Source organism: Lonchura striata, chromosome 3, assembly GCF_050655825.1.
Source record: "Lonchura striata isolate lonStrDom1 chromosome 3, ASM5065582v1, whole genome shotgun sequence".
NCBI classification, from domain to species: Eukaryota; Metazoa; Chordata; class Aves; order Passeriformes; family Estrildidae; genus Lonchura; species Lonchura striata.
In genome coordinates, this window is record NC_140705.1 from 66,945,859 (window position 1) to 66,960,082 (window position 14,224).

Sequence of the window (14,224 nt, forward strand, 5' to 3'; positions counted from 1 at the left end):
ATTTTTTTTATAAGTGCAATGTTTATACATTGATCTTTGTATCTGCGGGAATTAAATTTTCTGCTTTAATCCAAAGCATTTTGTCAAGGATCTTCTTATAAGTCAAAAGGCATAAAATGAGTTTCTAAATGTCACTTATATTTGCCATCTACTTTTTCAGAGATGTGTTAGACTTTTCTGTTGCCACTTATTTTCAAGTGAGTAACCTAAATTTCTTCTGTATGGAATCTGTAAAACAGCACCTTTTGGGGTAAAAAAATATATTGAGAAAGCAATAATGACTCTAAGTCATTATTATTTAGCTATTATTTAGCAAAGGGACAAGAAAACAGATAAATTTAACAAGTTTCCTTGTGCAATAGTGTCGCAAATACTGGAATCTTCACATGCACAAAAATCATTTTAATAGAGCCTTAAGTAAAATTAATACTACTGAAACACCACTTGAATAAATACAATGGATCTAATTTCTGTGAAGCAATTTCTGGTTCTGAAAACCAGTCACTACAAACCTGAAATGGTATTTCATAAATTAAAGCTAATTAGAAATTAAATCAGCTTGCAAAAATAAAGCATAGAACTTCAATGCAGGAGTATTTTCTTGGGTACAGCTTCTTGTTTAATTTCATATAACTTGTCTCAAGAATTAAATTTTAACATCCTTTTCTTATGCATTTTGCATAATATGTAATTCTGTGATACACAAACTACTAACGTTTAAAAAAAAAAAAAAAGATGAAATCTTGTTCTCTTAAGGTGAAAGCTCAGCTTTCAACATCTGACCTTAAACAACCAAGTATGTGAGAACTGGAGGATCACTGTCATGGTTCAAGATGTTCTGTCTCCTATGGATACATTTTATGGTTTCATTTATTAGTATTACATTCCTTGAAATTTTCTCTGTGTCTCTCTTTCTCTTTTCTGTTTCAAAAAGGTCTTCCATTTGCACAGCCAGTGGAATTCCTCCTATATCTGATACTACTCAGGAAATAGATTTGAACTCTAGTTTGAGAAGACAAATAAGTATAAAGTGAAAATTGGTGCAGTGTAACTTTCTTTATTTTAGAAAGATGCTAAAAGTCTTTGAAAGTTTAAGTGGTCCTAAAATCTATACTAAGTAAGACTTCCCATCTCTTAGTTTGAAAATCATCTGAGTTTTACCTGGCTGCAAACATAATTAAATTTTGATCCAACTTATTGAGCAAATTTCTCTCCTTTATCTGATGGTGTTTGAACCTCATTTGTCTTGTCCAAATAAGATAACCAGCTCATAGTTGAACTTTTATTCTTTAATTGCACACCTTTCCGTGTTTTGGTTAGGTCCATTGCAGAGCAACAGTGGAGCTACTGTTGTTTTGGTAGTAGTCAGTGATCTCCAAATCAATCCTTAAATAAAGGATATATTGATTTTACTAATTGGTCCAATAGCAAGTTTCCTGTCCTTCATGTGGGTCTCTCTACAGTATGTTTAACTTATGCGTAGGTGCAAAATTAATTTTTTATCCATCAATTTATTTCTAGTGTATGATACAATAGGTTTATTGCTCAGTCATTTTAGTTTAAAAAATAAGTCTGTAACTTTTTATTATCTCTGTTCTTTAACAAGTCAAAATGAAATTAGCTATTGAGGACAAGTATTGAGCATTTAAATTCATTCTATGCTATTACTATAATTCTCTACTAAAACCTTCAGTGGAAGAGAACACTTAATCCTAACAAAGGTTTTATTAATTCTTTTGAATTAAGACAATCCTTTCCTTTGAAGGAAGAAGCTAAAGAAGATTTTACATTGAACATTCTGTGGCCTGAAATATCAGTCCAATAAACAAATAGTAAAAAATGAGAAGCTTTTATTTACTTAATTAAAAGCCAGTAGTTTTTACATTATTATCAGCTGATAGCTGGTTTTAGCAGTTAAGCTGTGTACAACTAATTCTTTTCCATTATTCCACTTGACTGTAGATCATTACTTTCAGGTATATTTGCAGCATATTGACAGATGTATTGCATGTTTTTAAAATAGATTTGTATTAAGAAATATGAACAAATTTGAGGTTATTTGAGGTTATTCTATGTATGTCCAGTTCCAAGTTGTATTCACTTACTTCAGTGTCACACTGAATCAATACATTGGAAGTATTTACCCTATTCTGAGTTCCAAAAAAGGTAGTATTTAGAAGCATAACACATACATAATGAAAAGATTGTAGATATTGAAAATATCTAATGAGTCAATAGAACAAGTTTAATAACTTTGCCCTGATTATCTGGCAAATTTATGAGGCATCTAGAAATAAAATATGAATCATGCTTGTAGAGAATATGTACTTGAGAACAATCTTGGGATTTGCTTCCTAAAAATTGTGTTTCATAGCTGGTAATTGAAAGATATATCTGTACTTCTGAGAGGAGGTAATTTCTAACAGACATGAGTCTGTAGGAAAAGCTAGTAACATCGTGAGCTAATTTTAGAAGTTTGGTCTGGAGTTGCAGAGAGGTGAAGTCTTGATAGAGTGGCTACTTCTTTACAAAATGGTCATCACACATATTAAAATTTACATTTGCAGTTACCATGGCTGTCGGACTTAATTCCAAATATTAGTCTCTGTGTTTGCTTCTCTTTAGAACTATAATGCAAGTGTGACCTCCCCGAAAGCACTGTGATTTAACAGCAGGTGTTGGAAGTCCAGTCACACTGCTTGTTTACCAGTCACAAAACTGAATCAAAAGGGCATCTTTTCAGAGAGATAGTTGTGCTAGAATTAATTGTGCAGAAACTTGGACTATGGTACTACTACAAGTAGCATATAATAAGATAATTTAATATTTTACATTATGTGTATATTTTACACTATGTGTGTAGGAAACTCTAAGTACTATAACGTTATATAATACAATCATTAAGTAGCTAGACCCATCCAATTTAGTTTAGAGTTTGTAGTTATGAGATTATGCTGCATAATGAAAATAAAAATCCACCACTTCTGTCATAATACTTACAATCAGAATTATGTTTTCCCTCTTTTTTCAGACATCTGCTGATTTACTGGATCTTGTTACTAGAGGTGTTTTCAAGTCCTAGTGCTCACACACTTAATTTCTCAGAGTTATTTTCACAGAACTGCTGAACCAAATGGAAATAGTAATTCAAACATACACTTTTAGGTAGGATCATACAGTTCATAAGAGTGTTTCAGATTAGGTACACCTAGCTGATTGCAAATTAACCCCACAATTAGGTTCTGCAATTTTAAGTAGCAGTATCGTTTTCTAACCAAAAGGAAGTTGTTCCTGTAGCCCAGTCCCTGTGATCACTGGTTTGTCTTTGCTGCCCTGGGTGCTATAACAGAGGCTGCTGACATCTCCCCTAGCAGCACTATCAGTGCATGGTCCTATGGATTTGCAGGTTCTGGCAGATATGGCTCCTGGGTTTATTTTTTTCATCACTTAGTTGAGGTTTATTGATCTGTAATTAAAAAGTGAGCTACATTTAAAAAAAAAACCCACATTATCTGAAATTTTTATGTGAATTTGAAATTTTGCTGTCCTTTGATTGGGCCTTAAGATAACAGGCCATTTTTCCAAATTCTGTTAAAAGACCTGACCACTTGTACTCAGTATATTTGGAATGTTCTTCTGAGACTTTCTATTGCATCAGCAAAGTTTATAATAGTGCAGCTCTTCCACTGAAAAAGCCTCTTTATTTGTTGACCCTGAAGTGTGTAAAATGAGGTAAAATCCCAGAATACAGTGATAATCATTACCTAAACCTCAGCTTTTCCTTGTAAGACTTAGTGGGTTCTGCACACTCGAATAACTTCCATCTCAGTGAAATGAAAAATTGGTGCAGTGCAGGAGAATGTATCCTGTGTTTTTCTTTATGAGAGCCTCAGTTTTAGTCATTACTGACAACTTACTCAATATAGGATTTTAATGTCTCCTTTGATGCTGGACTATGTATGAGAAAAAACAGTCTTTCCCACATTACCAGAGTCAAACTGGGTATTTTTCCAGCTAGTAACTCTTTATTTTTTCCAGATGAGTGCCACTGATGTTTTTTCCCTCATTCTTTTATTTTGTAATCTTCCATTTCTTTTTTATAATCTTCTCCCCTTGATGTTTAACTATGCACTGTTCAGATAACTGCACAAGTAAACTAGAATAGAAAAGCTACAAATAAGAATGAACTCTGCTGTTCTGCTTATCACTCACTGCCTAATTATCTTCTTTTCTCTGCTTTAGAAAGTGCTATGAATAGTTACTGTTGAGGGTTAGAAGACTCCTAGAAAAATGACAGGAATAGCAGCAATGACAGAAATATCAGAATAGATGTTGCGGAATCCAAATCTAACATTTGACACTCAGAAAATTTCAAATTTTAAGCTTACTCGTTTGTGATAATCTATTTCATATGATGTAAAAGATTTAAATCTCTGCATTTCCTTTATGTTTTATGACTTTTATCTTTTCCAGTGAGAGAGACAATCTGTCATTTTTGTACCCAGGTCCATAATTTAAATTTAAAATATTTTAAATTCTGAAATCCTGGAAATCTTAAAATTTGGTATTTTGCAATTGCACTTAACAAGTTAGCCCATGCCTGCAAAACAAATAAAAATATCTATTTCACAATGTATTGACACTGAAATGCAATGAACATGCATAAGGTATGTGAATCAATCTACCTAAATATTTACTGCTTTAATGAACTCTGAATTCATGGGTGTGCATATTGAAATGAGGTAATTATTTTAAATAGTACCTATGTATTTTTAGCTAGAGACTGTGAAATTACATTTCCTTAAATTAACCTGTGGTTTGTTTATATGGATTAAGAGCACACCATGGGCTGCTGCAGGGCAGGGGCAGCAGTAAGGAAGCAAATATCAGTCTTGTTTCCACTCTGCTGTTGTTGGGTGGGGAAGGCAGAGAGATGAATTTCACACCAATGTGAATACTTGATTGGAGTGTTCTGTAAAGTGGATTATTTGAATTTCACTCCCTGCAGCTTGTGAAGAGTAGGCTGAACCAGAGAAGTGTAGGCTGAGAGGGACCCCTGGAGGTCTTCTAGTTCAACTTCCTGGTCAAACCAGTGCTGACTTCTAAGGGGAATAAGATTGTCCAGGCACTTGGGTTAAACAAGCTTTGAAAATCACCAAGGATGGACATTCCACGGCCTCTCTTACGTTTATTGTGAAGTATATTTCTTTACAGCTGACTGGAAACTCCTTAACTGCAATTTCAGATTACTGTCTCCTGTCCTTCCAGAGTGCATCTTTGGAAAAGCTCTATCTCTCTAAGCCCCCCTGTAGGCACAAAAGGGAGTAGTTAGCTCTCCTCTTTTGAAGCATAAAAAAGTCTATTCTTCCACTAGATTTTCCATTTGAAATGTATTTCTTGTGTTGTTTGTGGGGCTCAGAAGTAGTCTGTGTTCCAGAATTTTCCTTTTGATGCTGAATAGAAACGAATAAACACTTTGCCTGCTGAAGTGCTGTCGCTCATGCAGCTGGGTATGTGGTTTGTCTGCATTGCTGCAAAGAGATCCTGCTGACTCATGCTCAGCTTCTCCTTCAGAGCATTTCCTACAGACCAGCGATCCAGACAAACAGCTCCCAGCCTATCGGAATGCACGAGCTTATTCCCTCCCACATACAGGGGTATAGTTGTCTCAGATAAACGAAAACTTCTGGTTATTTTGGCTTAAGTAGATTCACATTTAAATTGCCATCTTCTTTGTGAAAGAAAAAAAAAAAAAAAAGACATCAAAAATTCAGCTGACCTAATGATAAATATTAATTTACTCTCTATTGAGTATTTTGCACTTTCTAGAATTACATCATAGAAAATAATTTTTTTTTATACAAAAAAGGCATTAACAGATGTTGATTTGGGTTATATGGCCAGGCAATAAAAAGTGTACTTGGAGTGTGCAACTTTGTACAGAAAGCAGACTATAAATAATCCACACTCTGCACTACTTGGATGGAAATGTGCCATGGCTCAGGCATGCCATATTATGTAAATAATGAATTCTTCCATAGAGTTGTTACAGGTTTCCTAAATTTAATACACTTTAGCACTATTAGAAGAACTTAATATATTCATTGTTGCCACAGTTTTCAGGAATAGAATATTAATATCAAGTGGATTTTTTTTTTTAACTCAGCAGCCTCTTAGATGGTTGCTTCAAATGCTGGTGATAGCCTGATCAAGGCATGTATGTTCTGGTTCCTCCTCTGCTTACAAACAAGACTTCTATCTTCTTTTGTGTTTTTTTAGCAGAATCCTGATATGCATCCTCCTAGACAGCATCAGTAGAAAGTGATGCTGCTTGGGATTTATACTAACATTGTTATCCAATAATTGAAGTAGGGATTGAAATTCCTCTATATGTGGGAGCTTTTTAATATCATTTATCTGTCCATTATTTATTTATCCATTTATATCAACAGTGAATTTATCTCGACTGGACTGACCTGTCTGATGTAAATTAATACAAGGGCATTTGTACTTTGAGATAAGTGCATGCTAATAGATGGATGAAAAAAACTTAGTGAATGTATGACAGTTTTTCACACAGATATTTAAAAATTGATGAGAACCAGATTCTGCCCTGGTTATGATCTTGCTGTATGATAACTTCAAGAAGGTCACAAGGCTTTCCTCTGTGTGTGTTGGGGGGAAATTTTTTTCACACAGAACATTACTCCTGAAAGAAACAAGCACTCTATTTACACATATAGAATACTTCTCAAGTCTTCCAGGAAATCCATTTGAAAACTATTTACAGTATTAGTATGCAAATTATATACCACCACACACTAAATGGGATTCTTGCAGCAGAGCACTCTGACAGGCATCTCACTATTTGAACTATGGTAGTACAGTTTAAAAAACAACACAAAAAGAAAACACAGCTGGATATAATTGTATTCAAACAAATACTTATTATGTTAATGTGGGCATACAAATAAAATTAAATGCTGTCCAGCAAAGGTTTTCCAACAAAAGCTGAGTTATTTTAACAAAGTGTTCACATAATGCAGCTTTTTGTGTTTATTTTAATTGAAAATATGTTTGATATTTATTCCTGAATATTTACGGATGAAATTTGGCAGCATCAGAAAAACAATAAAACTCATATCATCATGAGCCCCATCTCATATCAAGCATAATTTAATAAATATACTTCAGTGCCACCTTGGTCCTGCTTCTCCCCCCGCAGCCTCTCCTGTGTGCCCCTGCCCCAGCACCTTCACTTCAGTGGGAGAGGTTTTACAGAGCCAGGTGTCAGTGAGAATCCACCATGTGCTGTAGAAGGTCAGTACTGGGTCAGGCCTCTTTGCAACCAGCAAAAGCTTTGCCTTTGTTTGGTTTCTAAAAGTCTCCCAGGATTTCTTGTCCCCTTGCATCAATATGCACAATTCTGGCATGTAAGTTACCCAGGCAAATTGCAAGATCTGCCCATACCAATTCACTTCTGGTGGGCTTAAAATCTTCAAAAATAAGAGGCTTCAGATGAGGTTTATGCCTTTATTTTTTCCCCGCTCCATTTTTAGGACATGCTTAAAAGCATAACTTCAAAGCATGCTTAAAAGCATAACAAACCATAACTGAAAACTGAACAAATAACATTTTGTGCCTTATATAAGTGTGCCTGCTATTCAAATTGTTACATTCAAAGGCTGTAGATGTTGTTAAAGCCCCTGCCTTCTTCACTGCCAGCTGCTGCTGTAATCCCAAAGTACATACACTTGGATTTTTTTAAACTTTATATCTCAGTATACTGCCCTGGGAAATTGTTTTCTGCTTTTAAATTGACCATCATGCAGAACTTCGTATTTTTCAACCTTTTTCTTTGAGATTTGCAAGTTATTTCTGAGTTCAAAACATCCCATTTTTGTTCAGAAGCACAAACGATACCATCCCAATTCTAATGTGTCTGGTGCAGTCTTAAGAATAATGTCTAGTTTTATCATTAGCAATGAGGAACTGTTTCTACTTCAAATGTTGTAAGATCAAATGCACACTAATTTATTACTTTAAAATAGAAACTTATCTATTTATTAATTAAAAAAAAAGCCATACTGGATTAAAAAAATCAGTCTGTTGTTTAGAAAATTCTCCAGAGGCAAAGTAAGATTGCTCTGTTTAATGAAAGCTTTTTTTTCTTAGCTATATAAGAAATTCTTAGCCTATACAAGAAATTTTTAAAATTCTGTCTTATTAAATTTCCAGTCATATCAAGCATTGTCCATTATGATAAGAAGACATATGTTGTATCATTAGAGTAATAATAAGTCCAGCTTGGCTGTTGAGCAAGTAAATTAAATATCTAGGTACTTGCATTAAAAAAACCCCACCCTACTTTCAGTAAAAGTCTGCTCCCACTAGAGAGCAGATTTTGTAGTTTCCACTCAGTGTCAAATGTAATCCCTCTAAAATCAATAGATAAAACTCACCTGAGAGCAAAATAGTTATTTTTATTTTTTTCCAGAAATGGGTAGAAATCAGATTAACACATAGATTTTGTACTTAGAGAGAAGTGTCAAAAGAAGATGAATTAGGAGAAACTAGAGTATTTGTGTGCTTTGGGAGGCCAGAGTTGTGAGAATGAACCACTGAAAACCAAATCTGATGTATTGAGAGTAATTTTATTTAGGCTGTCAGTCTTCTGGTTAGGCTGCAGAAGCCTGTTTTGTTGTTTTGGTTTGGTTGTTTCCTTTCTTTTCTGAACAAAGAAAGAAAACCTTTATTTTGTTGTTGTTTTTCCATTTAATTTTAAGACATGATCCTCTTTAAAAATTTACCCAAACCCCAATGCTCCTGAAGCAAACCTGATGTTCACAGCTGAGGTGAATATTTCACAATTCTGTTTATTTAGTCTCATTAAGTCAACCATGCTCCTTAGAGGGATAGCTAGAATGTAATTAATGGCTTCCTTGGCAAAACCAAAGCAGAAACTGACTGGTTTCCATTATCTTGGCAATTTATTTTATTTCAATTTCATGGTGTGGAATTTATTCTTCAGTCTTGAACACTGAAGAGGAGGAGTAGCTCAGAGAAGTTCCATCACAGATTTAGCTTTTGCTTTCCTTTCTCTTTCTTTTAATAGCCTGGCTGTGTAAACACTACTGAAGTGGATATAAAAAAATCTTCAAGAATGAGAAATCCACATAAAACAAGAAAGGTAAGTATGGTTATTATATCCGAAGCAGGAGATGGAGGAAATTTATAGAATGAATTTCCATAATTTCTTAAAGCACTTTTTTCTTACAGCTGCAAGGAACAAATGCATTAAATGTATATTAATATTTCATAAGCTTAGTTGAATTACTATTAACAAATTTCTGATGCTAAGTGAATGCTATCACATAAGATTTCGGCGAAATACAAAGATTTTGAAGATAAAATTAATTTTTGCACTATTTATCCATGTTGTTCCGTAGATTGAATAAAGCACATTAAAATGTTTCTGCCAGGAATTAAGGAAAAACATTAAAAATTCAATGTAAATTCTAACAACAGTTTTTTTCCTGGTCTTCATGAAAAGGATGTCTCTATATTACAGTTATGCCCAAAATGGATGACTGGAAATGGTGGAAGAAATTAACTCTATCTAAATTAGGTTGTAATTAGAGTGTAACTTCTCTAGGGATGTACAGATGGATTGGCTCAACACTTTAAAATCCTTTGCACCATAACCATGTAGATTGACTCCCATTTTAAAGTACTTCCTTTGAGCTACATTTGTATGTTGACCCATAGGAAGGTATGTTTTAAAAAGGAAAGTGGATTTAGAGAAAGTTTTAGCTTAGCTTCTTTATGGTAGTGAAAGGTCCAGATTAGTGTAATTTACCAGACAGTAATTGCAATTTTGGAAGTAATCCAGATAATCTGTGTGTTAGTGTACCTCTCAGGATACTCCACCTACCAGTCATCTACACTTTCTGTAATAGAATTTCTCCATGTCATTCCCCACTTTTAGTATGATGCTAATATAGAGACCTAATAAAAAGAAATCCTTAGTTGTGGCTTTATGGAATTGTGGGAATTTGGCAGTCTTTATCTTACACTCTAGTGCAGAAGCATGATTTTATCTGAGTGCATGGGTTATTGCAGTTTCTTTCTAAAGATGATCTTGGCTAACTTGTTGAGCACAATGTACTATGGCTGTGTGTAGAAAGCATTGTCTGAAAGCAACCATTGTTTCATATTTTTTGCATAGTCTGTCTATGGCTTACAAAATGACATCCGAAGTCACAGCCCTACGCACACGCCCGTGCCAGAGACTAAGCCCCCCACAGAAGATGAGCTACACCAAGAGGTTTGAAACATTACTACAAAAATGTACTTTTAAATTTATTTTTTAGGAAGTAACTTGTTAGGTGTAAACTCAAAAATTATTATAACTGGGAAGTTATTCAAAAGAGCTGTTGCAAACATTTAATAAACCTTTCCCTTGTCTCAAGTTATATGGATTTAGTCATGTAACTTCATCAAATTAATAAGATAAAACCTAAATTTTTTTGTATCATGTATTAAACACCTAAAGGCAGCGGGAAGTAGGCCAGTGAGTGGATTCATTGCATAGCTAAGCCCATTAGCCCCTTCAGCTATAGACAGCTTTCTCTTCTTCCATCGCTGATTTGAGCCTTGGGGGTATACTTACCACTCCATGTATGCGTGTATAGGTTTGCACATTTATCTACTGTTAAAACTTTGTTAATCTTTCCTGAGATGTTAGGGTATTGAGAAAGTAAATGTCTGAAGAAGTATTAGTTCTCCTCAAAAATATTAAAAAAAGGCTAATTGGATTTCTGCTGATGAACCTTTAGGGAAAATGTTATATTGGGCACATTTTTTGTCTCTGTATGATCTTTTCCCTTTAATGGAAACTTTCATTTATTTTAGAGCTACACTGGTGAAATGTTGTTTTAATTCAGATATATTTCTCTTCTGCGCCCTAGGATAAATTAATGTTCAATTACAGCCCGAATAAAAAAAGATATAGAAATAGAGTCAAGCAATAAATTACTCATAAAATTCTTTGCCTTCTTTTCTTGCAGATTAAGCACTGGCAAATGCAATTAGACAGACATAGATTAAAAATGTCAAAAGTTGCAGAGAGGTACGTATATTGTCACATTTCTATTTTTTTCAATTAGCCTGGTAACTATTGGGAAAAATGTCAGTGCGAAATAGCTTCAGAGAGCTATTCACAGAAAATAGCTCTTCAAAGAGAGACATGAGAGCTCAGATGTCATAGAAATAACTGATGAGAGTTTAAGTGGAGAAGTATGAAGTTCTTTTAGTGATAAAAATATTCCAGATCTTCCATGATAGATTTCTGATAAACCTGAGTCACTGAAAGAGTCTCTGACCAAGTGATTACAAGTGTCACCTTTCATTGGCAGGGAGGTTAAATAGGAATAGGTCTGGGTTTATTGTTTTTATATTTCAAAAGGGCAGTCACTGATGAAGCAAGGGAACTGGTTGGTGTGGAGCTTAGTCAGTGCTTGAACAAAGTGAGATTGGGCTCAGTTTGGGTCAGAGATGTAACACTAGTGGGAATCTATCTCCAAATGAGACCAAATTTGTCAGGAAGGGGCTAGAAAGCAAATAAAACAAAAAGCCCAACATTGCAGAAAATTGAGCTGCATGGGCCTTAGTAAAGGAAATAAGGCCAAATACAAATTGCTCTTCATCTTCTCATAAACATTTGTGCATATGTGTCTACTCATTTATGTGTATGTGTGTATACACATATGCAAATACATATTAATATCTATTTATAAAGACATCAGATTAAGATTTTTTGTTTGCTGAACAGTAAAAATATAATGTACGCTAAATGTAATAGGAATTGAAAAGAAAGAATAGTTGTCCTCACTTGTCAATATTTTTACAAAAATTATGAGGCCAAAGGAATCAGCAAGCATAAATAAGGACAATGGGAGATGTAAATTTCCAGAATACAAGCAAAGTTTTTAGTGTGTACAACTGAGTCAGACCAATTCTTTAATATAAAAAAAAAGTGAAAAAAATTGATTTATTTTTGAAAAAATAAAGCTGGGGATAATGTCCTTTGATTAGGAAATAATAAAAATATTAATTATATTTAAGAGAAAATAAAAGGAGTACTAGCAGCTGCAGAGCCAATAAATATAACTTGAGTAACATGCCGTGTTTTAGAATTGATTTTAAGGAAACTGTTGATTTTTTTATATCCACGGGGATATAAAACATGTTCCTTTATGAAAACAAATGTGTATGGAAGAGGTTGTATGATCTAATTTATTAGTGCCTAAAGGAACCTTAAATGGAACTATGTGGAAGTATTAGGGAAGCTTATTTTATTTCTACTCTTGGTAAACCTGAGCCACCCCTCCTTCTTCAGTGGTCCTTCTTCAATGCTCCACTTTCAAACGCCTTGAGCAAACCTATTTCACCCTGAGCTTGTAGCTGCCTTCTGAGTGTGTCCATACACAGTTACCATGGCTCAGTTGATGCAAGGTAACTTGTTAGCTGGGGTAATCTCATCAGGTTTCTTCTCCTCCTGACTTGACAATATTTGATGCTTTTGTTTTCCTAGTCTATTAGCTTATACAGAGCAGTATTTGGAATATGATCCTTTTCTTGTGCCCCCCGATCCCTCAAACCCTTGGATATCAGATGACACTACTTTCTGGGAACTGGAGGCAAGGTATACAATTTTATTTCTTCTTTGGACGTAAGGGAGTTTAACATGCTTTTCTGGAGATGTGAAGATTTCAGGCAGAGGTACTGCAGGTGAATACTGGGGAAGAAGGGCAATGCAGACCCCTTTTGGTCTTTCCAGTATTACAGTTTTGTAAGATGGGAAGTGCTGTATATTAATCAATCTGTGTGAAATGTTACAGAAACCAGTTTCCAGGCTTCTAGTATGGTGAAAAAGAAAAAAAAAAAAGCTTTTAAAATCTGATAATATTCCTAGTTGGAAATCTTTTTTTTTTTTCTTGTGTATTACCTTCATCCTATGTAAGTACTAACAGTCTGTTTGCTCATTGCTGAACATTGCACAGGTGTGAGTATTCTATAAAGTGAGAAAACCATAGAACTCTAGGACTTGGCCTAAATGAGGAACACATTGTTAGAATAGTGAAGTATTGGTCACTTTGGGTTCTGTTGTTTCTTCTTCTGTAGTAAAGAGCCAGGACAGCAGAGGGTGAAACGGTGGGGATTTGGCATGGATGAAGCTTTGAAAGATCCTGTGGGAAGAGAGCAGTTTCTGAAATTCTTGGAGTCAGAATTCAGTTCAGAAAATTTAAGGTAAATGAGAGTTACATTTTTTTTTAATAGCTTGTAAGTTATATTGGGTTTTTGCTTTGTTCTTTTTTTTTTTTCCTGATACTTTTCATGTTTTGACCTCTTCAAAAATTTTCCTCACCTTTCAGAATTAATTCATCCAGATTGATGCTTGCTTTTCATGTACAGGCTGAAGGAAATATTCATATAGTTAACAGAGATTCACATGGAGCATATTTTTCCATTCATATTCAACTTTGGTCAAACTACCTTGCATGACAAGAACTTTTCTCTCACCTTGTTTTTTAAACAGGTATAAAACTGGCTCATTCAAAGCCTATTCAATGTATTTTGTTTAATCAAATATTATAAGAAAAGTAAAAAGAAAAGGAAAAAAAGTTTTAAAATAAATAAAGGATCTAAAATTAAAATTCACTGACTTTCACCAGGTTGATTTGTTTGATTTTGAATATCTCCTCCAATATTCTGGTAACTTGTGCAACAGACACAGCTGAGGTAGGGTGACATCTAGCTCTCAAATTCCCCACTAACTGTAAAATGAAAAAAGTGTTCTTAGTGTATGAAGCATAGAGGGTATGTTTCCAAGGGCATATTTACAGAATTACTTTTAAGTGAGGGGGAAAATTTGATTTTAAAAATTATAATCCATCAATTGTTTAATAGCACATTTTGTCTTTGCTGTTCTAAGAAAGTCATATTTCAGTAGGAGTTATTTCAGAGAGATTATTAACAGCCTTTCTATAGACAGAGAATTTTAGCTGAGCATAGTACAAAAATATAGGCAACACATTTTTATCTTAATTCTACCTTCTTGTCAGATTTCATCTATATCACTTTCCATTCACCAATAACATAAGTAGTATAAAATCCTGTTTCCATTTACAATCTAGAATTCAGAATAATCCTAACCTACTTT

At 34.2% G+C, this 14,224-nt stretch overlaps 1 protein-coding gene across 12 annotated transcripts in view; it reads left to right on the top strand.

Moving 5' to 3' along the window:
- RGS7 (regulator of G protein signaling 7) overlaps nucleotides 1-14,224 on the top strand; it is a 275,082-nt gene that overhangs the window by 202,508 nt on the left and 58,350 nt on the right. For all 12 annotated transcript variants that reach the window (XR_014954280.1, XM_085576739.1, XM_085576745.1 and 9 more), the window contains 5 exons: nucleotides 9,116-9,190; nucleotides 10,229-10,327; nucleotides 11,070-11,131; nucleotides 12,596-12,706; nucleotides 13,186-13,311. Coding sequence is in view for 11 of the 12 variants with exons in the window: in XM_085576739.1 (XP_085432865.1) it covers nucleotides 9,116-9,190; nucleotides 10,229-10,327; nucleotides 11,070-11,131; nucleotides 12,596-12,706; nucleotides 13,186-13,311 (473 nt within the window). In the remaining variant the exon portion in view is untranslated. The remainder of the gene's footprint in view (nucleotides 1-9,115; nucleotides 9,191-10,228; nucleotides 10,328-11,069; nucleotides 11,132-12,595; nucleotides 12,707-13,185; nucleotides 13,312-14,224) is intronic.